This window comes from Ambystoma mexicanum, chromosome 3p (assembly GCF_040938575.1).
Source record: "Ambystoma mexicanum isolate Mex_15411 chromosome 3p, UKY_AmexF1_1, whole genome shotgun sequence".
In the NCBI taxonomy this organism is placed as follows: domain Eukaryota; kingdom Metazoa; phylum Chordata; class Amphibia; order Caudata; family Ambystomatidae; genus Ambystoma; species Ambystoma mexicanum.
This window is the reverse complement of record NC_090925.1, coordinates 585,319,837-585,347,181: the sequence shown is the minus strand read 5'-3', so window position 1 is coordinate 585,347,181 and position 27,345 is coordinate 585,319,837. Positions and strand designations below refer to the sequence as shown.

The window sequence follows — 27,345 nt, the reverse complement described above, 5'->3', positions numbered from 1 at the left end:
TGTTCTGAACCTGCTCTATGCTATGGGAGAGCAGGTGCTGCATATCAGGCTATTGATTCCGCTGGGAACAGGTCTATATTATGTTTTGGCACAGAATTTGTGGAGAGGGAGTCTGGTCAGCTGACCATTCTCTCTGAGGGAGAATTACCATCATCATCTCATATTTAAATAAAAATCAAATAAGCTAGGCTTCTACACCATTGCCAGATGGCAGTCCATCGCAGTGGTCCTATGTGCGTGTGATGTGAGAGAGTATTTGATGTTGTAATGGAATGTGTAATCCCCCTGTGCTCCACCTAGGACCATTGGAGATCAGTCAGTTAGGTGGTGGGCACGGGTGGGTCCTGCATGTATATGGTTACTGAATTAACTTTTCTACTTAATGAAAGGACTTACCTGGGCTCCGTAACATATTGCTTTTTCAAAATGATTTTTCAAAATGTTCTGGGAAATATAAACCTTGGTAGACCTGCCATTTGAGTTTAGGGTCTATACAACATTTGGAGTGTCCTTTTTTGGCACACCCATTTTTGCGGGGTAGGAGAAGAGCAAAATAGAACAAGGTGAAGGGAAAGATTTCAATATTTGCAATTCAGAATAGAACTCAAGACCCACCTCTTCCAAGCGTCTCTCCTCCTCAACACCTAGGCCATCACATGGCCCCTGACTCACTAGACGCTATCCACCCCTCTCTTCCCCGCCACCCGGTACAGCTGTACCCCTCCTGTGTGCCCCTCTGTATCCTTCCCCTTGCTGTATATCTGTTCTTTTGCTACCTCTGTAAAGCGCTCTGTTATAAATCTGTATTGGTGTATACCTCTGTAAAAAAAGCGCTCTGTTGCTTCTCGAAACTAGGTCCTTGCTCAATAAATACCATAAAAATAATAACAATAATAATCTGGAGTGACGGGGTGGTGAACAGAAAGAGGAGGAATCAAGTAGAAAGGGCAGACTAAGGAGAAAGGGAGACAAACATCTGTTGAAAAAAACTGTTGTGGCTTTTGTGTAGGCATGGGAAAGGCATTTGCTAGGCACTGCCATAGTGATATTAACGGGTGACGATGGTAGAAACTGCCAAATGATGCGAGTACCTGGCATATAATAGCAGTGCGTGGCAAATACCTAATACTTATACACAAGCCAAAACTGTTGGCTTTGCCAATACTTTTATTTACCGGACTTCAGTAAAGGGCATCTGTAGCGCTTATAAATCGAGTAGCGAAAGGCAGACCAAGTTAAGACATATTTATTAAACCGGTATCTCATTTACAGCTCCAATTTAGTCATCTACTCTCATCTACTCCCAGAAGACGATTTTGAAAAAATACTGGCAATTTGAGCACAACATTTGATGGTAAGGCTTCGTAAAGCTAGCTCAACGAGATCCCAGGAGGATGTGTTATGGGTGGGAAGAGGCAGGGATGACAATAGGGATTAGCGTGGACACAGGCATTCAATGGGTGGTAAATAACCAAACAACACCTAAAAGCTTTGTGTCCCTCATACGCCATTCCTCCATAAACATACTCTAAAACAATAGTTACAGATAATGGGTGGAGCTAAAGCGCCATCTAATAGTCAAAACTAATACGAGGGACGGTGAGTTTTTAGGGTTTGTTCACGGAGCTATTTAAAAAAGGCGCTGCCACTAAAGCACAGTATCGACTTTTCGAAATACATAACAATATTGACTTTGTTAATGCTTGTTTGGTGACTGCACTGTGCGCTATTTTGCATTGAAAGGCACTGTGGCAAACGAAACCAATGGGATCAGCGAAGGGAACAGGTGTTCTACACTTGTACCCGGTCGAACCTGTGAAGTAGTGAAAAGAAACAGACGAAGGACTCGAAGATTTTTGTATTTTATCTCGCGTAGTACCGTCCCTCCTCCACTGGATGCAGAGACGTTTAGTCTACGGCTCCGAAGCATGCGCCCTTTAACGTTGGATATAACTTACCTAACTGAGAAAAGGTTAAAGGTGCATATTTTCTAAGGGTGTTGAAGTATGAGCTTTATTAAACGGCTCGCAGTGTCATACGGTAATCTTCGTTCGAAAATACATTAAAAATAAAATACATGTTTTGAATACAAAAGATGCAAAATTATATTTAGGAAAATAACGTATTTTATTCCATAATATTTCGTGATGTACATAGCTCATAAAATAAAGGAAACAGTTATAGAACTCATTGGGAGGCGTCGGGAGGACAGCGGCGAAACTGCGCTTGTGCGATGTACGGCGGGCGCGTGCTTGTCTTCTACGTCACCGCCAGTGGGTGATCGCTTCCGAGACTGGAGGACCTTGGATTCGCTTTAGCATCATGGATGCCCTGGAGTACATCGTGCGATTTTTCCGAGATTCGTGTTTGAATGATTCAGTCCAGAGACACATGTGTCTGTTTTTAGTGGCCCTCACAGTCGTGGGGTCTGCGCTAAAGGAGTTATGCCCTCTGCCAGATACATACATGAGCAACAAGCGCAACGTCCTCAACGTGTGAGTAATCACCGCTGGTGAAATGTCATCCTTTCAGCTTTTCTGCGCAGGACAAACGTACATGCAAGCACAGCACAGCTGCATTATCTATCAGAAGCCGGTGTTTGATACGTTGTTTTTCTCGGATTTTATAAGTGTGATTGCGACAAGCAAGCCACTGTTTTTGTGTAACTTGTCTACTGGAAGTGTCCGATCACTATCTGAATTTAGAGTATGAACTCCAAATATGAATTTTAGCTAATGTTTTGCAGTCTAGTTTAGGAAGTTCGGAGTTAAAGGATTTTTAGGTCATATAACTTATCTCATTTTAGTTGGGGTTGTTTTTTATATACACAGAAATATATTTAAATTCTAAAATATTTATTTTCGTGTAATCAAAACCTTTTTTATAGCTAGCAATTTTTGCAGAAGTAAAGACGCACACTCAGGACTTGCCAAAAAGTCTGTTATAATGTGTGATGGCTTTGGAGTGGAATTCTACCCCGTAGAATTCCACTCTTGTTCTGATGTCATGTTTGCATTTGTTGGATGTTCCACATTCCAAGAACAACGGTTATGAGTTTAAGTGGAGAACTGTAATGTAGGCTGAGCGCTGCTGGGCTCAGGCTGGTTGCCATTAAAGGATCTTCACTTACCTACAGTGTACGCCTCCTTATTACACTGGCGACGAGGGCAACCAGCCTCCAACCCACGTAGCCACTCACCGCCCAGCAGTTGCCTGCATTCCCTTCCCTGAGGCAAGCCCGTTTCCAAGTGCTGCCCAGGCCTGTCGAGGGAAGAGTTCTCTGGCCGACGCTGCCCACGTCGAGCGAGTACCTCTGACGGAAGAGAGGTATTTCCCCGCACGTCCACTTCAGCCTGGCCTGCGCTCCCCAGCCAGTGTCGAGCGCGGTGTCTCCGTTGCATCAGGAGTGCAGGAGCAGGAAGGTGAGAGGAGACCTTCCCACGCACGCAGACAACCGCGACCAGCGTACCTGGCCAGCGCTCCCCACCCGGGATCGAGCGCGGCGCTCCCGGAGCAGGTGCTGGAGTGCAGGCGAGCAGGAGGAGGGCTGCCCCCGCGTCCCCGGGCTGCGCTCCCCGGCCCGGAGCGCAGCCACGATGCAGCAACTGGAGTGCAGGTGAGGAGGAGGAGGGCTGGGTTGCCCCTGTGCCCGTCTGTGGCCGAAGTCAAGCGTGGGTCTCCCGTTGTCACGGGAGTCTTGGAAAGGAGGCGAAGACCATAGGGGGAGCACGAGGGGCAAGGAGCTGTAAACTCACACGCGTCGGCATCTGTAGGCGGCTTGTCGAGAGGGCAACGCGTGACGTATCAGCACGCATCTAGGGGCGTTTCAGCTGGATCCTGTTGAAAAGTTAACCCCGCGTGAACAATTCAAGAGTTTGTGTCTGTGTTGACCTCCACATGCCTAGGATCTGCAGTATTCTGTGATCAGTGACAATTTAAATTGCTGTCTCCTTGCCTAGCACTAGCAAAGTTATAGACCGACATTGCCAATACCCAAACCCCACTCAACATGCAGCACAACAGTGCACGTCCGCCTCCTGCATTTCTGGCCAGTCCGGGTGAACCGGCAATTGTGTGGGATTTATGGGTCGACACCTTCAAAGTATACCTCAGGGCAGGTGGTGCCAAGTTCACGGACGATGAAAAAGAAGCAGCTTTGCTCAACTGTTTGGGAACTGAGGGTCTAAGGCTGTTCAGACATCTTCCTGGTCCCAATGTGCACGCTGCTCCTACTGCCCCCACAGAAGGGAGTGATGGGGTTGATGCTGTACCAGGTGTAGTGTTGGCTTACGAAACAGCCTTGGGCAAGTTAGAAGCACGATTCGGTAAGAGGGCCAATGTGGTGCTCGAAAGGTACCATTTCTTCTCAAGGGCTCAAGGTTCTAATGAGGGCATAGATGCTTATGTGACTGCCCTGCGTACTCTGATAGCGACGTGCAAGTTTACTGGTACCATTGACGAGTACATCTGGGATCAGGTGATGATGCGGACATGTGATGTGCGTGTTAGAGAAAGGTTGTGGATAGAAAAGGATCCGCCCCTAGAGAAAGCCATTGAGATATCTCGTGCTATTGAGGAATCCAGGAAGAGCGTCAGAGAGATGTTTGATAAGGGAGAAACGGTGCATGCTGTGATTGCCTGCAAATCACTTGATGCCAGAGCAAAGAACAAGGACAGTAAGCCGATACCCTTGTCAAGGGAACAGTGCAAGAGATGCGGTTGGCGGGGACATGTGGCAGGCGCAAAAGAGTGTCCGGCTGCTTATGTGGAGTGTAGGAGATGCAAAACCAAAGGTCACTACGCCAGCATGTGCAGAGGTGTGGTGTCGGTTAAGGAGTCAGTGAAGTTGGTGGACACTAATGATGATGAGGAAGGTGTGACAATTGTGGGGTACATGGGATGTTCCGACAAAGACAATGGTAGCACACCAGAAGGATCCTTGTTTAAGTGTGGGCCATTGCAAGAAGAGAGCAGGGGCAACGCTCATGGTCAACAGAGTTTCGATGGAAATGATGGTGGACACGGGGTCACATACACAATGATTTTCCCTGAACTGTATGAATCTAAATTACACAAGAGGGTGTCGGATTTGATGTGTTCGGACATAAATCCGTGTGCTTATGGACGAGTACCCATCAAGGTTCTTGGCTACGAGTGGGCTGTTATAGAGTTTGAAGGACGGGCGGCGAGATGAAAATTATATGTGGCTCACAAAGGTGACCCTATGATAGAGTGGGACGAGCAAGCCGCTCTAAAACTTGAAATAAGACCAGGGAAAGCAGTTCCGGTGATGTGTTTGAGGAGAGAGAGTGATGGAGCTGAGTTGCATGAGAGACTCACGGCGGAAGTGCTAGAAAAGAGATTTCCTTCTGTTTTTACTCAAATGTTGGGCAAATTGAAGGGTTTTGCGCACAAAATAATTCTCAAGAGGGGTTCTGTGCCGGTTGTCCATAAAGTCAGGAGGGTTCCTATCATGGCTCGTGATGCCTTAAAGGAAGAGCTCAATAAACTCAAAGAGTCGGGGGTCATAGAGAGAGTAGAGAGTTCAGAATGGTTGGCCCCGGTGGTCCTGGCACGTAAGAGTGATGGAGGCATGAGAATGTGCTTAGACCTTAGGGACCTTAATTCATGCATATGGGTTGACAGACACCCTCTGCCCAATATTAATGAAATGCTTTTCTTGGTGTGCGGTGCATCCTGCTTTTTGACGTTTGACTTGTCATCCGCATATCATCAAATAGATCTGCATGTTGACTCCCGCCTCCTTACATCCTTTGTCACTCCCTTTGGCACATTTCGTTTTTGTAGAATGCCCTTTGGTTTGGCATCTGCTGCCACTGTTTTTCAGAGAACAATGCAGAAACTCTTTGGGGGTATGCGCGGGGTGGAATGTTTTCAAGATGATATTCTGGTGTGGGGCGAGTCTCAGATTGAGCATGATTGTAGAGTCCTTGAGGTGATGAATGTCCTGAAGAATTGTGGTCTCACGGTCAAACTTAGCAAATGCAAGGTGGGTGTTCCCAGTGTGACTTATTTGGGACACTCTCTGGATGCCAAGGGAATTCACCCTAAGATTGAGTTGGTGAGGGCATTGAGCGATGCATCGTCCCCGGCTAATAAAGAGCAGTTGAGATCGTTCATGGGACTTGCCGAATATTACAGCAGGTTTGTACCTTCCTATGCCGACAAGACAGTAAGCATGAGGTCATTATTGAAGAAGGGCGTGCATTTTGTGTGGTCTGATCAGTGTCAGGCGGAATTTCTTAAGTTGAAAGAATAAATTGAGCAGGCCCATTCCTTGAATTCATTTTCCCCTGTCAGAAAAACGTTCCTAACGGTGGATGCGAGTGAGTATGGCATAGGTGCTGTACTGGAACAAAGGGTTGAGGGACAACTTCGTCCCATAGCTTTTGCATCGAGAGTGCTCAGAGAAGCTGAGGGCAGGTACGCTGTCATAGAAAGGGAAGCTCTTGCAGCTGTGTGGGCTTCTAAATATTTTCAAACTTTTCTGTGGGGAATTGAGTACACCCTCTGAGCTGACCACAAGCCGTTGGTTCAAGTATTGACAACGAAGGGGTTGTCTCATGCGTCTACCAGGATCATGAGATGGATGGCCGATATGACAGAATTTAATTTCAAGGTGGAGTATGTCCCTGGTGTGAGAAATGCGGTAGCTGATTGCCTATTGCGGTTTCCGAGTTCTAGCAGTGCTGAAGAGGCTCCAGGTGTGGTGGGGGACGAATGTTCCTTGGTGGCTAGTGTAGTGCCCGCAGTGTCGGAACCAGAATGGAGTGCTGAATGTACAGATGATCCCGAGTTAGTTGAATTAAGAGCAGCACTTAGAAGTGGTCTTGTCAGTACTAAGTTGTCCAAGCTGTATGGGCATGTTTGGCAAGAATTGTCCGAAGGTCCATGGGGCGTGGCCAGAGGTCTGAGGTTAGCGCCCCCTTGTTCCCTTAGAGGGAAACTTGTTGAGTTAGCACACGAGGGGCGTTTGGGCAGGTCTATGACCAAGAGGAGACTTAGACAGGATTATTGGTGGCCTGGTATGGATACGGACGTGGAGGATGTAGTGAAAGATTGTGCAGCATGTTCCAACAGTGATAAAAGCAAGGTTCCAGTTCCCCAACCAGTTTATCCTGTTGAAGTCCCCCATCAAGTCTGGTCCAAAGTAGCGCTGGACATAATGGGACCCATAGATTCGTTAGGAGGAGACTCATTGTAGTTATGGTGGACTATACGTCGAGATGGGTCGAGGCCACTGCCTTATCTATGGTTACTGCTGAGAAGATTGTGGGGTTTCTCTCTGCAGTGGTTGACAGGGAGGGTGTGCCTGCTGGATTGGTGACCGACAATGGGTCTCAGTTTGTGTCAGATTATATGCAAAAGTTTCTGGACAATCTGGGCATACGTCAACATAAGGTTGCTCTATATAATCCACAAGCCAACGGTCTAGTGGAACGTATGAATTGTTTTATCAAGGGGGCCATCCAGTTGGCTCTTGCTAATGGCCTTCCATGGGGAAAGGTAGTGTTGGAATCTCTGAGAGCTTACAGGCTGACCCCCTCTACTGTCACTGGGCATTCTCCTTTTGAGCTTATGCGGGGGAGGAAACCGGGCTCCAAATTGAGAGTGCCAGCCCTGGGCGGTGGTGTCCAGTCACAGGTGGATATGCAAGGAGTTTTGGATCGAGTTTGATGTAAGCAAAGGCGTTTTCTGAGTGAGCAGCTGACCAGTTGGAAGCCTCTTTCGGTGAAGATTGGCGATTGGGTTCAGATCAAGAATCCCAGATTTGTAGCAAAGGGTCTCAGCAGGTACTTAAACCCATGCAAGGTGGTCAAGCGTGGTCGTGGGTATGTAAAACTTGATTGCGGATCTACATGGAGTCTTAGGCGTGTGGTGGTGGTGGACCAAGAGAAGGTAGTTTCCACAGGTGGTGATTCTGGCAGTCCTAGTGGTGCTTCAGGAGATGCTGATGTAGTGTGTGATTCCCCCTTAGAGGGCTCCACTATCCGGGAGGGTAGTGAGGAACTAGTTAACTTGCAGCCCATGGTTAGAGGGGCGGCTGTAGTTCCCCGGGGGGTTGAGGAACATTCCATCCCTATTTCTGCTCATGATTCTGATGTTGGAAACGTTCCAGTCGAGGAAAGTGAGGTGTCCACTTCTGGGGCGGCCGACCCTGCTCTAACTCATGCTCTTTCTGTCAGGGAGAGGAAGGTTCTCTCCAAATATAAAGATTATGTTTTGGGTGCTATTGCATGTTAGCACAGTTTCATGTTTTCTTGCCTGTTCGCTTCTTATGAGGACTCCTTAGTTTTAGTTGGGACTAGTGTGTCTGTTTGTGTGATTGCCGTGTGTGTGTGTGTCTGTGAGTGTGCATGTATGTGTGTGTGGGTGCTTGAAGAGGGTTGTTTCTTTTGTTGAGTAAGGGGGGGGGTGTTATTATGTGTAATGGCTTTGGAGTGGAATTCTACCCCGTAGAATTCCACTCTTGTTCTGATGTCATGTTTGCATTTGTTGAATGTTCCACATTCCAAGAACAACGGTTATGAGTTTAAGTGGAGAGCTGTAATGTAGGCTGAGCACTGCTGTGCTCAGGCTGGTTGCCATTAAAGGATCTTCACTTACCTACAGTGTACGCCTCCTTATTACAAAGTCCAACTATCGGCTCTTCCTTCTCAAAGGAATTTTACCTTTTCTCACTTCCCGTCAGAGGCCCAGTGTGACTCAAGCCCTGGCTCTCTCCAGACTTGACTACATTAACAACCTCCTCCTTCCACTCTGTGACCCCCTTCAGCTTATCCAGAATAGGGCAGCGAGACATCCTTGGCCTTAAGCCCAGGGACCGCATCTCTCCTGCACTAATAAGTCTTCACTGGCTCTTGGTTGCTGCACACATTAAATTCAAACCCCCCTGCATCATCCACAAGGCTGTCTGGGGGACCACACTATCTTCAACTTTATCTCACTAAATACTCTCTGTCTAGACCACTTCGCTCCTATGGTACCAACTTGTTGTGTGTAAAGCGTTTTGCTAAACAGAGGGCAGGGGGTTGCTCTATGTCCTCTGCGGACTCCCTCCTTTGGAATAGACTCCCTCTCTCCCTGCGCCTTGAGCAGGATCTTCTCAAATCCCAGAAGCTCCTTAAGACTTTCCTATTTTCCTCCTCCTTCTCTCCTCTGCTAATCTTACATTTGCTGTATAGGTGTCCTTGGCCCTTGCGCATCTTCCTCACCAATTCTCCCCAGCTCCTGTCTATCCATATCACTTTGCATCTGCACACTCTCTGCCCTGGAGACTCGCACTTACACCTCTTTGTTGGCATTATTGCTCTGATTTTAGGGAGGAATATAGGGAGGTGCTAGGATTTTCTGGAGCTCTATGTGCAAGTTTTGTGTGATTGTCAAGAGCATGTGCAGGTTCTTTGAGGACCCAGACTTCATGGTCAGTTACACGTGCATTCTGTTGGCTTGTGTGTTAGTTATCAGTGAGTACATGCAGTTCCTTTCATCATCTCATCTGAGGGTTTGCACTCTGTGCAAAGTCAGTGTGTGACAAGGGTCTTATTGATGGGAAGGTCACGGGGATAAGTCCTATTGTTCCAGAAGAAGGTGTAAAGTGGACAGAGGAGGAGTCTTTTACATAGGTTGCTAATAGTTCAATTTGATATAATTTAATGTACTCCTTCCATGACTCTTAGAGTTTTGTCATGTGTTACACCACCACACCTAGAATACCAAAACTGTTGGCTTCCGAGTGTAGTTGGAGGGGTGATCAATATGAGGAGGGTTGCACAGCCTGTGGGTTTCATTTGGCTTTAGCTTATAGAAGGGCCATGTTGAAATGGGGTCTTTGCCAGCCCAACCCAACGAGTGGCCTCTCTGTAGTGAAGCTTTTAACACAAAGTGGAAGTGGTCTTTTTAGTAATAAATGACCATAGCTTGTTGGCCTCTGCGACCAAGTAGGATAGTCTAAAATACCATGTTCCTTGGCCTTTGGTCCTTCTGCAACAGTTGGTATTAAAATCCTCCGATTTTTTTCAACCCTTTTCATTCCTGTGGGAATTTTGAACAAAGATCTATTATACTATGGTTCATTGCCACAAAAACGCAACATCTTTTGATTCTCGCAGGAAGATGAAACTGGCATACAATTCAGATCTCTTCCCAAGCTCCCCTCAGTTTCTACATGTGCACTCTTCCTTTTAGTTGGTCTCCCTAATTACTCCTAAACTCAAACTGTCACTAGGCCCTATCCAAATACACATTTTCCCTCATTTCTTGACGCACTTCCAATTTCCGGGAGATTCCCATGGTCCTCCTGCAAAATTACTGGTGTAAGGCCAAAACTGCTCCTGCCGAAAAAGTCCTCCCTCCACAGGTGTAAATGTCAAATGTGGTCCTCTGTGATCCTTTCTACTTGCCCTCTGGTGCACATCCAACTTTTTCCTTCCTCTAAATGTAATTTTGTGCACTTTTATTTTCTGTGCCCCTGTGGGATTATTGTGGGAACGGCTCTCCTCTGACCTAAATAAATGGCAGATTTTCGTTTCTGGGAGATATATAAAACTTTCCACAGAGTCCATCTAGTTATTAGAAACTCGCTCTCAGTAACCCTTCGCTCTGTGGAGGCAAACCATAAATGCTTAGCTGGGCAAATGGGTACAACCATAGGTGTACCACCCCACTTACAGATAAATCAATCGACCACGATTTAAACCACGTGGATAAACTGAGTGACGGCTGTTCACTCTGTCAAGTAGTTTGGCATGAAGGAATAAACTCTAAACTTACTGATTTACAATGTAATGTCACAAAAATCTTGGACTACCTCAGCAACTTCAGGCAGCAGTCCTGGGCTCCCTAAATATCATTGATGTGCTTCGAACCCTAAACAAGTCTACAGCTACTGAACTTGCAGCTGTCCCTTTAGCACCATTGCCATGTAAGCCTAAACAGAGGGTCTCTGTGGAAGTGGGCAGGGAAGTGAAAGAGGGCAGAGGGGACTTGATTCATCCTGTTAAGAAACAAGAATTGCCAGCGATAATCACACTGAAAGTCCACTCCTTCACTCATTACAATTTCCCCCTAAGGCTGCTCCACTTGCAGGTGTCCAGGTGGAACTAGAAACACTTCAACCTAGTGGAGAAGAATAAAAAATGCCTCTCATTAACAAGGTATCACACTGGACAAATGCAAGAATAATTGAACCTACTGTAGACCCTGAGATGATTAAGATGATCCATAGGATCTCCTGGATAAGTGATAGAGGCAAATATATTCGAGGCAACTGTAGTAATTACTTAGTGTATCAGTTACTTTTGCCAACTTTGGAACATAATGCATTATGGCATCATCAAAATGCACCATCAGCGATATTAATATCCTGGATGCGATACATGGCTGAAAAAGGGCCTTGCCAAGTTGAATGGGAGACCTTCATATTCATTAAGTTATTGTCTGTTTCAAATATGGCACCCTTCTTCACCAACCCCTGGAAGCTTCTCGGTTTAGATTGAGCAGCAGCGCCTGTGAGCTGTTCCCATGCTTCCTCTTCTAGTTCATCTTTCAGGCAGTAAGGGCGTTTTTTAAATATTCAGCCCTGGCTCTCATTACATCATCTCTCTCACTAGTAGTGATCTAAAGGTAAACGGTCGGGCCACTTTGGCTGATCTGCACCAGTCTTAAAACCAGTCTTTCAGCGGTTTACAGTAACTTTTGGATTAAAAAAAAGTAGCTTAAAATTACTGGCATGAGTTTGTTATATGCTTTTAATATCTCCTGAGTTTACTGGGACATCAAAATTGTGTGAAACAGTTGATTATGTTGGCCAGTTATTCTGCTATTAATTTACTCACTAAGCTTACTATCCAATCCTAGCCTTTTCTTTGAGGGTGAAAGTGCAGTATTTAGGGTATTCTGGATGTTACACCTGACATAGCATTTGTGCTCCCCTTTTACTTTCAAGGCTATGCCATGCTGGTCACTTATTGGCTCCAATAACATGCTGAATGAAACTCAAACTTTGAACAAAAGTGCAATAGTAATCGTCTATAGCTTTACCCTGGTGGCCAATGTAGGTGTATTTTCCTGGGAAATCTTTATGGTGTCTGCCATTTGTGGAGCAAAGGCTCCACTCAGTTAACCATAATTTGAGACCATTTGCACAGTTTCATGGATCAAGCATATTGGGTGCTTCAATCTCTTTGGTAATATTGTCTGTTGGATCTAGTAGGCCTGGGGTTGGACCGTTTCCCAACTTAAGGTTGAAATCACCATTTATGATACATCAGGGGCACCACCCCTCATAAGTCTCCAAAAATATCTCCATTGTCGCCTTTGATTCCGTTAAGAGAGACTGGTAGATCTCTATTCATACTGTTCTAAACATTGCCACAGAAGATCAGAAACCCTCCTTTGACATCAGTCAATTTTAAGAATTGCTACCATAATGAATCAATAGGGACAACGGTAACCGTTAATACAGATGTTATATACTGATTTACAGGAAAGTCCTGATTCTATCAAAGACGTGGAAGCTTAACTATTTACTTTAGAACCCGAGCAGCAAAAAACACAAAGTACGTTTTCAACAATTAAAACTTACAAAAGAAGTACAATTTATTTGAAAATGTAGTCTGAAACTTGAATGCTCTGAACTGGAACATCACATGACTCTTATTAACTAATCATGAGGGCCGTAGCCCCATAACCCCTCAAGTCCATTGTAATCCTTTCTCTTCGCTGATCCACTGCAGTAATCAGCAATGCTGTAACCAACGCCTCAGAACGACAACTGAATATGATAACTCAACCCAGTAATGGTAAATCACTTTCCTCGCTCCTCTGCGGATGTAGCTGGCTTGCCTCTGCACCTGCAGGGAAGACGTAATGTATCCTTCGTTACTCTCCTGGGTGGGCAATCGCAACATGGCTGCCTGCTTACTAAACAACTTAGCTACGCCTCGCGCCTGCTGTCTCTATCGCTTATGCGTGCCTCTCTTATCGCCTTTGTTCTTCTTTCTGTCCACTATTGGAGCGATTGCCCGGGTGGATTATACTTTGCCTCTGTGTCTTTAAAAGAATCATGACTTTCCTGTACATTAGTATGGACAATCTGTATTCTATGTCGAGACTGAAGGCTTGTATTATGCTTATTTAAAGCTGACTACCAACGAGGCTACCTGGTCGATCAGTTTAAAATAAAACGCCTTGAATACCAATTCATTCGATCAGTCCGCGGCATTCAGAATATCTTCATGCCGGGTCCCCAGTGTGAAGCTCCTAAGGCTGAATGCACACCAAAACATTCTGTGTCTTTTCCAGCCTGCTGCATGCACCATTTGACCCATCAGGCCACAAAGTGCAATAAATATCGGACTCTCCCCAAGCGGCCCAAGCTGCTCCGTCTTTGCCTCTTAAGCTTTGAGACTCCTGATGGGGGAAAAGCTTGGGTTGCCCTGGAAATGCCAGATAAGTCACTCTCTTAATCCCTTTCTTTGTCCTTCTCCTGGTGAAGAAGGTCACCCCTTCAGGTGAATAAGTCATGCCCTCTATTTCTAGGGCTGTGACATCTGACATGCTTTTGCAAGATAAGCATAAGAGGGTAATCACTTTAGCAGCCAGAGCCTTCCTGGACAGATCAGCGTTGTCTGGCCACCTCTGGAAACAAGCCACCAAGTGTTCCACCATGGGGCTACCTCCAACCTGCTCATGACCAGCTGACATCACTGACCTGAAGGTGTTCACTGTCCTGAACGCCTTGCCCTGAGCAGCCAAGGCAGACAGAAAGTTAGCTGCATGGATCTCTTCGCCACTAGTGGGATGGATGTCCGTAGCCTGACTCCAACAACGCCATTTCGCCCATGCTGCTCTGTAGGACTTAGCCGTCTTGAGAGTCCTGGACTACTCTATAAAGTGCTCAGCGTCCCCTGGTAATCCTGTTTTTAGCCAGGCACCTCTGAAATTGGCCAAGCCACTAGTCCTCCGTGTAGGACCAGCAGGTTTGGGGGACCCCCCGGATCTGATGAGATGTCCTGTCAGTGGGGCAGGAGGAGTGGATCAGCACCCGATAATTCTAGAAGATCCGGGAGCCAAGCATGTCCCCTCCAGGCTGGAGTGACTGTCAGTAACCTTTCCTGTTACTGCCGCGCTTGTGCTAGCGTCCTTGTGATCATGGCAAAGGGTTGCAGAAGTGAGTCTGTTGCTGACGCATTGGTTGCTGACACTTGCAGGTCCGGTCTCCAACTGTAGAAACGCGACAGTTGGTGGTTCAATCTGGTCGCAAATAGATTTGTCACACAAGGTCCCCTCAATTTCATTAATCTACGGAACACTGACTTGTGTAGCTGCCAGTCACTGGAGTCTCTGAGGTACCTGGAGTTTCAGTCTGCCACTTGATTGGCTAGGCCTGGCAGGTACTCCATGGTCTGCTTAGGCTCCTTTCCATGCAGAGGTACCAGAACTCCTTGCCTAGTTTCGCTGGCATCCTGGACCTGGTGTCCCTGAGCCGGTTCAAGTACTGCATGGCTTAGACATTGTCTGTCTTCAGCAGTATGTAGCATTTGACTTGATCATGTGTCAAGCCCTTGATTGTAAAGGAACCAGCCAGTATATCCAAGCAATTGATGTGGAGCTCAGTTTCCTTTTATCGACCATCTCCCTCCAGTTGTGATCTCTCTGCAGCGGGCTCCCCAAACTCGCCTACTGGCGCCATGTGCTGGAACCACCAGGACCGTTCTGTCCTCGCCTCCTGAGACATGGGTATTCCCTAATCGTAGGTCATGCCCCGATGAGATGTTGGGGGCTGCATGGCCCGATAATGGAGCAGCCCTGGAAAGATTGCCTGAATGGAGGAAGCTAGACGCCCGACTATTCTCACCAGATCCATCAAGGATACGCTGTCTTTTGCTAGGATTGCTTTGATTTCTTTGATGGCACTGACCTTGATCACGGGTAGACTCAAATGTTCCCTGGACTGCGTCTATTACATGCTTCTGTAGCCAGGAGAGCCGACGCCGCGCAGAGTTCTACAGACAATAAGATGTGATTTAACCCATGACATTCCCCTTTTCCAAATTTCGTGAGACTACATACGAAACAAACAAAATGTACTACTATGTTTTTGTTTGTATTACAATTAGCCCTGATTTGAAGAAGGCAGCTGGCGTGCCGAAACACGTGTAATTGAAAAGCTCTCTCAATGAGAAATTTTATCCACGATTTTGCATGATTAAATTGTGCACTAATGTAAGTCTTGAGTGTGGTGTAGTTCATTGTTGAGGACACCAGCATTGATTTAATTTTGGAGGTGGGGTTTTGACCTCCTATTTCCTCACAGTTGCGTCACAAACCTTCCCTTTTTTGAAGTAAAAGGGGCATTAATAGAAATGTGGTTGCTGAGCATAAAAAGTTGATGTAACGACCCCCACTTTGAACACAATACTAAGGACCGTATTACACCTTAATAGCACAACATTTGTAATCTGACATATCCATAACAGTGATTCATACCTGTAACCCTTCCTGATCTCATAATGCACACTGGCCTTTCTGCTCATTTAATCTATGATAACGCCCCTAATAGTAAAATTACTGCAAGCCAACTATTTGTGCACTTGCATCCTTTGGAAGTAAAGTGCTGGCTTCCATGCACATATTTCTGTCGCAACCAATTTGGATTGCTTACTTGCAGCAGGCTCTAGACTGTCACCTATGGGCTTGCTCAGGTGCTGGGTGCTTGTAGGGTGGCTGAGGGCTGTCACCATGGGCATGCTCAGGTGCTGGGTGCTTACTCATATGTGGGTCGGGCCCGTCACCATTGCACAACATCGTGTGCCGGAGGGGATTCCTCGCAGGAGAGCTAGGGACTCATGAAGCCCTGTGGACCTCTGCTCATGGATGGCTTTTGGAAACTGCAGGGGCTTCATCCTGCGCAGCCTGGGCCCACTTAAAGCCCTGACGAGGACCTCATTTCAACATGATGTCTTAGCGGCAATGGGTTCAGTAAATCTAAGGAGTGGGTTTAGAATTTGTTCCCAATGCGGCACTTCATCTGCAGAACCTCACTTTACTGGGTGGAAGCTCATTCAGTCTCTACCTGTCACCTGATTCACAATTTCTGTGACCAATTAGCAGCTGAATTAACATCCGCTAAACAAAATGTTTCTGGAACTAGAAGGCTATGTGTGCGAATATGTACTAATGAGTTGTGCATGCCTGCACCGTCGCATAGACATAGGGTGTTTTATTTGTTTTTATTGATACATTCGGACATGTCCTATTGTTAAATCAAGCCTCTGCAGACTAGAGTGGGGGTTTCAGTGAGGCCGACTCTTCGCGGTATTTATTGATGGCCTTGGGCTTGGACTAGATTGTTTGTTTTTCCCTATCAGGTACACATATTGCGGAACAGCTCTGTTTGGCCCTGTTATTTTATCATGGCTTTAATTGTAGCAGCCTATGTGCAAGACACACCATAGCTTTGGGGGTACTTATTATAATGGAGCATAAAGAATGCCGCAAGGGGGTTAATCGCTACATTTTATAAAGGGACAGGCAGCCAGCTGAAATACTGAATGATTACTGAAAATCTATTAATCACTTTTTGACAGCAGGGTGTGAGCAACCTGACGGTGTCTCACCCGCTAGTCCTCAGGGACTAGTCCTCTAGGTGGGCAGGACACGGCCATCGCTATTGGATACAGTTCCTGGGGGTGGACCAGTGCGGGAGGATCACCTCGATGTGGGGGTCCTTGGGGAGTGGAAGTGGGACACGGGCAGGTGAGACGCAGTACCCCCTTCTTTATGACATCTTTTCCCCATCCTACCCAGTAGGATATTCACAGAAGTTCTACCCTAGCCCCCAGTCCTCCTTTCCGACAAGAACACTTTTCTTCACCATGAAGGACGGCGGACTAACACAAGGGCCGTTTACTTGACATGTTCCAACATAAGGGTTAGGCAGAGTCAGGCGATTGACAAGAACTACACACATCTGTCAGCCCTTTCACTTCCCCACAGGGATAAAAGGTGGAGCACAACAGCACACTTTGAGCAAGCCAAACCGTACGAGGAGGCAGCTATTCTAGGACGACAGTTCAAAGGGAGGAGAAAGGCGGCGAGAACCGAAAGGGTGACAAGGAAGGAAGTGCCCTTTACGACCCTGACCCGCAAAGCCTCCATGAAAGGAATCCTAAGGCCAGGGACAACAGCTAGCGTGTGGTGTAACAGATGCCAACGGTGCAAAGGGCCCTCCTACTCTGATAACCAAGGTAGGGAGAGACGCTTGCTACCGTGGTACCATCCTTGACTCCAGAGACAAGAAATGCCAAGTGATTCATCACTGCTGGTGATTTGGAGGGAGAACCGATAATTGAACTCTGTTGAGCGAAGGTTGCAAATGGCAACATGTCAATTGAAGATCAAAGACTTTGGGCCCGATTCATGGAATAAATTAGCGCTGAAAAAATGCGCTTGCGTGCAAAACGCGTGTAAGCGCCCGTTTTTTGATTCATCGAACACATTACGCATAGATCACCCAAGACTTGCTTAGAATCCGCACAGGTCCAACACGTCACTGCGACACCACGAACGCCTAGCGCGAGACGCCCAGCGAAGGCACATACCGTCTAGCGCAGTCACCTAAAAAGGGTGTGGCACACGTGGAATGGGGAACAACAAGCGTAAATGTGGGCGTTATGTCGGAAGTACCACAGCAAAATACTTGCTCCCCCACACGCACGCTAACAACACGTATTCATGGAATCGAACATGGCTATCTGGCGCACGGAAAAAGAAACGCCAATTGGGAAACACGTCCGCCACGTGAAAGCTGGCGTAGCGTCACCGCGCACTAAAAATATAAAAAGTGTGCGCAAAAGCCAGCACACATATACAGCTACGATGAATGTACCATTTTTCGCAGCCGTGATCGTGGGACACAGCAGAAGGAGGATAGCCAGGGCACGTGTTTTCTTACCCAGGACCAGCCTTTTTGGAATGCCCGATGACCAGGTATAAGTTTCCACCTCATATCATATATTAGACCTTGTCACAGAGTGGGAAGATGACCTCACATCACCCACCCTGTGCTCCCAAGCACTGAGCCCCTTGAAGAAGGTGCTCAATGTACTGCATTTTTTGGCCACTGGGTAATTTCAGCGGACAACTGCCATTGTCGGGGGCATCTCGCAGGCCACGCAGTCATGCTGCCTACACCAGGTGTTGGCTATCATGACTGCACGCCCATCTGTCCGCAGGCACATATATATGCCCAGAACACCCGCAGAAAGGAAGACCGTGCCCCAGGACATTTACAGGGTGGCGCACTTCCCGAAAGTGCTTGGTGCCATTGATTGCACCCATGTGACCCTACGTCCACCTAGGGCCACAGAGCACATCTATCGCAATCGCAAGCACTGGCATCCCATCACCGTGCAGGTTGTATGCGATACCAAGGGAATCATAACCTCTGTATATGCCAAATATCCTGGGTCCACTGTCATGATTCCTGCCCCTCATGTCCCCAGCCCTCCGAGATGTCAGGCTGGAGCCAGGCCACGATCAGCTACATGACCCTCAAGGGCCTCTCCATCCCTCCAAAGACCCACTTGGAGTCAGACTTGGCGCTTGTGGTACCAGACTCGCTCACTCCCATAGTATAACATTGGGGATTGGACTTGTAGTGTATTGATGGGGACAAGATGGATGCCCCACATATTTCGGTTCCCAGAACTGCATGTGCGGTCTAGTCTTTTGGGTGTGGTTCAGCCCAGAGGCACCTGGGATACCCAGAGACGATTTAAGCCACACCCAGGATGAGAAACGTGCTTTGCGTTTTCTGCACCTGCAGCGTGACACTCACCGTGTTCGGATCGGTCTCCAGTAGGCCTGCATCTTTCTTCTGCGCTCAGCTCCTTCAAGAACAAGAACACCGTTGGGAACAGCCTTACCTTGCGGTGCTTCTGCCCATCAGTCATTGCTCCTTCTGTTCTGCGGGCATCTTCGGCGTTGTCATTCCCATCCCGGCATGCCGCTTCCTAAGGAAAAGGGAAAAGAACAGAAAAAGGGCATTAGTAAGCATTCTACAAATCTTCGCTTATTTTTAAATACTGTACGAGCTTCAAACGCTTACCTGAATCCCAGCCACTCTGGGGGAACTCTGTCTCCGGAACTTCTCTTCCATCTGCAAGAGGGAAAAGACACTCCAGGTTAGCGTGGAAACATCTAGAGGCGCTGCATACCGCGCTTACCCACTGCATTTGTTCTTCATAACAAATCGCATCCACGCTGAAAATGTCGCGTCACCTAAAAGACACAGAAAAATAACTCAGTTCAATGTAAATACGAAAGGGGTGCATCGCGCATCACGCTCTCACTCACCTTCAGCGCTACTCATCTCAGCAGTACGCCGCCATCATCTAAGGAAGGAAAGGAACGAAGTTGGAGAACTGTTCAAAAGACTCATTATACTTACCTGTCGGACTCTTGCCAGTGAAGTAACTAGGCAGCAACAAGCCTGCATCAATCAACGCGCCACTGCGCTGAAAGCAGGATGGAGAGCACACTATCCAAGAAAACAAGGTGAGCTGTGGATCAAAGGGAAGGGTTGGACCCCAGGGAAGAAAGGGTTCAAGCACACAGAGACAATAGGGAGTTAAACTCTACCAATCCTGTGTTTCAGACCCAGTCTCCAGTCGAATAGCCTCCAGAGAAGGGTTTGAGGTCGTAAGAGGTCAGAACAGGCTGAGTGACGTCCCTGTGGATACCAGGTGAGCGTTACATCCACCCATGGCAGTTTCATATTCAGAATGTCACCCCTACAACGGGCCCTGGAAGCTGGGAGGCATGGCAACGCATGGCTCATTGGTGAGTGCATATGGCCCTGCAAATGCCTGCATGACTCACACAGACAAAAACACACAACTCACAACACATCTCACCTCCACAGGGGACAGTGTCTTCCCTCTGAGCACCTACATGATGACGCCAATACGGAACCACACCACCCCAGGTAAAATACAATGCAGCCTATACTGCAACCAGGGCCATAATGCAGCGCACATTTGGAGTGCTAAAGTCCCGCTTCCGCTCCCTCGACCACTTTGGTGGTGAGCTACTATATGCTGTGCAGGATCATTGTGGCAGCATGTGTCCTGCACAATGTTGCAACACGGCATGGCGTACCAGTGGACATGGTGGTGCCCCCACACCCCCAACCACATGCGGATGGGAGGGTAAAGGGCGCGTGGTGAGGCTGTCCGTACCCAGCTTGTGGCACAATTTTTCACCTAAAGTCCAAACCCTCCGAGTGCACACAGCACTGGCACATTCCAGGTTACAATCGATGATGACAAGGGGACAATCATCTGTCCCAACCTTACCACCCTGAGAACCTGTCCTTGGAAGTGCCACATTGTGTGCATCCCGTAGAACTTAAAGCAACTCAATCTGGTGTGCACAAAAGTAGCACATGGAAGATGTCGCATGTCACAAACACCATGGCAAAGTACACTTCTAAATGCCGGTATGTCACCTAAACCATCCCACACTCATGTCACCTGGTCGCCACACCTTGCCAGGGCATGCAATGTCAAAAGTGTAAATCAAATAGCCATCACTCAACTCCACTGTCACAAATTGCTCAACAATCAATGGAACCAGTTCATAAACAAGTCACTCTCACACATCAAACTCTCACACATCAAACTATCAATGTACACAGGGACCCCAAATGGGCTGTACAACATACCAGATACACAGGCCAAAATAGTGATTATGTCTGACAGTGACCAATCATAATTGCACAAGTGCCTCAACATGTCGTTATTTGAACATGCCACCCTTCCGTTATTTGGGGTGGGCCTGATAACTAAAGGGGGCAGTGAAGCACATACAGCCGGAAAACTAACAATAATTGATATAGGCAGGGCAAAACATGAAGATGGAACATGAACAAAGGATGTATCTCAACGTCCAAACTGAAAGGGATGCCAAGCATGCACTGGACAACCAATCATGAATCCCACTAGAGGTGTATACACAGGTCGGACTTCAAACTGCCCACAGAGATAATGGAAGACCAATGCCTCTGTGTAAGTTACTGTCACACGGTGCCCTCCTTGCAAGCCCATGGAAAGGGGGAGCAGGAGTGGCATATATGTCTGGACCCAAGGCAGCAACACCAACACGAGACAAGCCTCTATGGGTCCATCTGGAACCTACCGTGGATGCCCTTGGATGCCACACAAAGCAACACACTGTCACATAAATGCACAATAGACAAAAAAACAACAAACAAAAAAAGCACATGGGGGTGGGAGGGGGAGGAACACCCAGGAGGGTGGAGGAGCAGGGTGCACGTCAACACCCACATGTGCGGGTGTTGAGAAGAAAAAAAAGCAACCCTCCATGGGTTCATGGGCCGCACGGCTATCATGGATTCGGAGAGCATGTGGACCACATTGCCTGCAGCTGGTGCTCCACCTGTCTTTCTCGGGGCATCATGGAATTGGCCACCCTTTCCATGCCCTGAGCCAACATCTCATAAGAAGCCCCCTGTTGCCATGCAACACCATACATGGACTGCTCCACACAGTATTGCCAGCTGACACACGGCCACCGCTTTGGTGGACCCCACTCCTGGCAGGCCCAAGGGAACCTGGCCCTTGATGTGATGGGCCTGTCTGTGGCTGCAGGACTGCATCCTTCCCTTGATCAGCTGTCCCAGGACCAGGACCCAATACTGTGGAGCATGAACCTGCATCCGTAACCACCACAGACTGACGTACCAACACTGACTGGCCCTGTGAAGGGTCTTTACCCCCTGCAGATGTTTGGGACACAACAGCGCCCACAGTTGATCCACTCACCTGCAACAGTGTTGAGGAAGCCATGTCTGGTTCAACACCAGATCCAAAGGAATCATCAGAGGCGGAGTCCGGGCCAGGATGGACTGTAGCACCAGTGGATCTTCATGGGCTACCACACCATGTCCTCCACTGGTGGTTGGTAGCCGCTCAGTATCCTGTACCACCTCCACCTCATCCTCTGCATCAACTGCACATGGACAGAAAAGGAAATGAAGACCCATGTTAATTGCATAGTCCACACACACAGCTACCACATTGTTCACATGCAACACATGTACCTTCCATGTCACTCATGGCACAACAACCACACATGTACTCAGTGTAAATGCAAGCGCAGGGAACTATGAATGCAGCCATGGATGTCTGATCAAGGGCTCAACAACACATGTAGTGCATGGTGCATAGTACCTGCTTCACACACAAGCACCTAACGTGCAATACACAGATGCTGCATAGCCATGCAAGAACTGCCAAACAGCATGAGATGGAATCTGATGACTACAGTGCCAGAGCCATGTACAATAGTTGTGAGCTTACATTACATTGTACTCACAAAACCAAAATACACAAGTGTCACAATGTGCAACCATTCTAGGGTGTCGGAATCGAGTGAAGACAAGCACACAGATTCCATGATGCGAATTTACATTGACGTCACGCCAGTAAGTAGGCATGTTGAAGGGATACCTAGGTTTTGAAGTGAGAGGGAGCATAGCAGAACATGTGAACGGCCTCAATTTCAAACCTAAATATGTCACCAGTAATGCAATTGTTGTGGCTTGTACATCAGGTACGAAGTGGTGGTAGTGGGTTGTGGGGATACAGTAAACACACATGAAGTGCGGGGGATGGCCGGGATGCAGTGCATGGGTGAAAATGTATGCTCGGAGGACCGCGTCGGAGATCAGATTGTTGCCAGGTCACTAGTGCATCATCTCAGTCATCATGCACTCCAGCAGGGGAGATGAGGTGAGTAGGTACAACACATGAGGTAGCATCAGATGTGCCTACATACCTGGACAAGGTTCACCTTCAGTTCCATTGGGCCAGAGAGGCTGTACCAGAGGGAGGACCCAGCCAAAGACAGACCTCAACCACCAACTAATTGCAATGATGAGCTACTGACCAAGAGTGATTGTGAAATAGATGAGTGAAGACTATGACGGGTAAGCAAATCTTGAACACCTAAGGACTTTTAGACAATGCACAGGGTTCAGGCTAGAACAGTCGTAGCCACTGGGAGATAGTGTCATCATCACAGTCCGAGGGAGACACAATCCCTGCCCCAAACCCAAAGGGACACTTCCCACAGTCCTGGTCTGGAGGAGTAGCAGAAGCAGGAGAGTTCAACCACCATAATCCAGTAAGAGTCTGTTGCAGTAGCCCACCATAGGTAAGACCAGTCCTCTGTAGACCGTGAGCTGCAGGGGTAATGAGAGGAAAGGAAGAATAGCTCTGAGGAGGTGCATCTGGCAGGGTGACCTCTCAGAGACATCGCAGATGTGAGTAGAGGAGAGTGTGGAGTGGAAGATTAACACAGGCTAACCACCATCACAGGTTGGAGCAGGAAGAGTGCCACGAGAGGCTGCACAGAGGGTGACATTGAAGGAATGATAATGTGTGGTGAGGACGAGTGTCACGGTGGCAGCACATCTTATGCATGCAGTCTACAGGACAACAAGCGCATGTCAGTCCACCATGACATGCCCACCCATGTCAGTCATTTAAATACAGGCAGAACTGCCAGACAATCACAACAATCCATCCAAGCAGCATACACATGTCATGGACGCACATGCATCAGCCTCGCCAGAAGCTCCCGCCAACTCACTAAGGAAAGGCTACTGCCTTTCCTCCAAGGCCCAGCCTTCAGACCCCCTTTCTCCACCGACCCAGAAACACTCGCAACAGCCTACGAAGCTGCCATCAAAGCAGCCATTAACTCCATTGCCCCCCTTAAACCCTGTAAAGCCAAACCCACCACCCATTCCAACTCCTGGTTCACCCCAGACCTCCTCGCACTCCGCACTGAAAAAAAGGATGCCCTCACTCAGTGGCAAATTTCTCACTCTGACAAAGACAAGAGGAATTTTAAATCATGCTCCACTAGATATAAAAAAGCAATCACCCTAGCTAAGGCCAAATCCTTTGAATCCAGAATCTCTGAAGCCCAATCCAGCACTAAAGAAATCTTTGCCATTTTCAGGGAGCTAGAGACACCCGCGCCTGCCCCCCAGAACTTCACCAAAGACAAGGCCTGGTGTGATGATATACAAGCAGCCATGAAAAATAAACTGAGTCTGCTCCAAAACAAAATACTAGCCACCAAGCAAGCCCTAGCCAACACACACACCCCTGTCCCACCACCAGCCCCGGACACCCCCCAACCCTTTTCATTCAAACCCATTCTAGAAAAAGACATCACCAACATAATGAGGAACATCAAACCCTCCAATTGCAAAGGTGATGTATGCCCAGCCACCATTATCAAAGACTGCGCCGAAGCATTAGCTCCCTTCCTTACAGCCTTCGTAAACGCCTCCTTTGCTACAGGGAAAGTCCCCGCCTCCCTTAAGGAAGCCTGGGTCCGCCCTCTCCTAAAAAAAACCCACCCTTGACCCCACCTCCCCTAACAACTATAGACCCATCACCACTGTCCCCTTCCTCCTCAAAATACTGGACAAAGCAGCATACCTGCAGGTTCAACATTTCATTGAAGTGAACAAACTCCTAGGACTCCGACAATCAGGCTTCCGCCCCAGACACGGGACCGAAACCGCCCTACTTGACCTGAAAAACCAAATGGACGATGCCAGAGACATGGGCAAACCAGCACTTCTCCTACTTCTTGACCTATCCGCGGCTTTCGACCTCGTGGATCATGACGTCCTATGCCACCACCTCTCCTCTACGGCCAAATTTTCCCCTGAAGCCACAGCATGGATCACTTCCTTCTTACAAGACAGAACCATGCAAGTATTCTCGGACCTAGCATCCGCCTCACCAACTATCATACTCTGTGGTGTGCCCCAAGGCTCCTGCCTCTCACCCACCCTCTACAACATCTTCACTCGACCCCTTTTTCTCATCCTTGAAGCCATGGGCATTTCATACACCAACTACGCTGATGACACAAAGATCCTCCTCACCCTCACTGGCGACTACGACACTGACTCCATGACCCTCAACAACCTCTACAACACCATCCAAGCCTGGATGGCAGACAATGGACTATGCCTCAACTCAGACAAGACTGAACCCCTCCTGGTAGGCTCACCCGACACGCTGAAAAATCTAGACTCCCAGTTCAGTCACTTCACCATAGACTCCATCAAAATACCTGTCTCAGAATCAGTCAAAACACTTGGCGTCTACTTAGATTCCAACCTATCCATGGTTAAACAAGTCAACGCTATAGCCTCTGCAGCTGCATATCATGCCAAACTAATCAACGCAGGCAGGCCCTTTCTCTCCAAAGAGAACTGCACTAACATAGCCAGAGCCATCACTGGATCTAGGCTTGACTATTGTAATGTACTCTTCCTAGGTACATCCAACAAAAACCTAGAGAGGTTACAAATCATTCAGAATAGCGCTCTCCGGGCAGCCCAAGGCATTGCCAAACGAGAACACATCTCGGAAGCCAGAAAACGAGCACACTGGCTCCCAATAAAAGAAAGGATCATCTTCAAAACTCTTACACTGACTCACAAGTGCTTTCACCTTACTGCCCCCGACTACCTCTCCCAAAGGATCCACCCCGTCTCTACTACGAGGCCAACCAGATCACCATATACTAACATGCTTTCTGTGCCATTAGTAAAAAAAGCCAGAGCTGGCGGCTCCAGCTTCCCATATCTCGCACCCACTCACTGGAACGCCCTACCTCCTATAATCCGAGGTGAGGCCTCCCTTTGCACCTTCCGCAAATCCATAAAAAACATCTTATTCACATAAGATTCCTCGCACCAGCTGAATACATCTCCTATGTTCCATTGCATAAACTGTTTGTAATGACCAACTGTACCAACCAAAACAGCAGATCTATGCCTGTTGAATACATAATGTACTGATGAATGCTTCTTTGCCTGTAACTAAGCTCTTGCAAGTAACAGCGCCTCAATGCCCATGGGTTACTTGCGCGCTATATAAATTTAAATAAATAAATAAATAAATCACCACTCACCGGACATGTCCTCATAATTTGGCAGGTCTCCTACGCCTTTGATCTGCTCCACATCATCATATCACTAACTTGTACTGTCATGATCTCTGCTTCCAAAAGGTCAGGGTTTTCCCAACTCCCTTGGAAGCAGATCCATAACCCAGGTTCCGAGTGCCAACCAGTCCCAATTGGGACCTTTTGGACCCAGTCCTGGCGCCAGTGGCACCAGGCTCATAAATATGCCCAGTCCCAGCGCTGGAAGCGCCGGGCTCATAATGCTTGGGTGGACTTACCTGCAGCAGACCATGCTGCTTACTTGCCTGCCAGTTGAGCCTCTGATCCTCTTCTGTTTGGAACTACTTTTCCTGTTGGGTGGGGCTGGAGCCACTCCCTAGATTCAGAACACTGGCACTCTTCTGGAAGGCAGGAACTCTTTTTTTTTTACCAGGAACTCTTTTCTTACTTAGGCGTGGCTGTGGAAGGAGACACCTAAGCACTACAGGAGGCTATTTAAACCACACCCGGTGGATGAATCTTGCTTTGCGTTATTCTGCACCCTCTGCAGCAGAACGCTCATCGTGTCTTCTGCATCCGGTCCTGGGCCTAAGGAAAAAGGCTTACCATCCTGAATCCAGTCTTCAGCAACACCTATAAAGACAAGAAAGAACAGGTTAGCATTCCGGCATCTGAAAGGCAAAGGCTTACCTACTCTTCGTGCGCTCCGGAGGTCTTCACACTGCATTCCGGCATCTGACAGACAAAAGCTTACCAACTCTTCGCACACTCCGGAGGCCGTCGGCGCTGCATCTCGCATCTGAAAGACAAAACAAGGTGCGTTTAAAGACATTGGGGAACTTTAATACTCACGTGCCATTACTCCTTTCCACATCTAACCCAGTGAGTATCCCGGCACCCTGCAGCCGCTCCGAACTTGTACCTGCAAAATAAAAAGACAGTTAGAGCGCTTTGTGAAGCTGGCAACAAGCGCTTACTTACGTGCTTCCAGGCGCTTCTATTCATCACACGGGCTCCATCTTCACCTCACTTCAGCCCGTCATCCGCCATCGCCGGAACCCTGCAAAACAAGAGACATCATTATTAAAGACTTTAAAGACATTTGAGTTACTCGAAACTTACCGTTCGTGCAGTAAACGACGGACAGCAGTCCTCTGAAGTCAAGAGGCCTGCGCTACCTATCCAGTGAAGAAACTGGCTACAGCACCCTGCCCCGAGGCAGATGGAGAGCTCGGCATTCACTTACCTAAGGTGAGAGCGTTAACCTGTGGGGGTCTACGGGAGAGGAGAAGA

At 47.9% G+C, this 27,345-nt stretch overlaps 1 protein-coding gene across 1 annotated transcript in view; it reads left to right on the top strand.

Annotated features, from left to right (window-relative positions):
* Positions 1-2,249: 2,249 nt before the first annotated feature.
* Positions 2,250-27,345, top strand: part of FITM2 (fat storage inducing transmembrane protein 2) — a 44,218-nt gene continuing 19,122 nt past the window's right edge. The window contains exon 1 of the mRNA XM_069651320.1: positions 2,250-2,495. Coding sequence (XP_069507421.1) covers positions 2,323-2,495 — 173 coding nt within the window. The 5' untranslated portion in view covers positions 2,250-2,322. The remainder of the gene's footprint in view (positions 2,496-27,345) is intronic.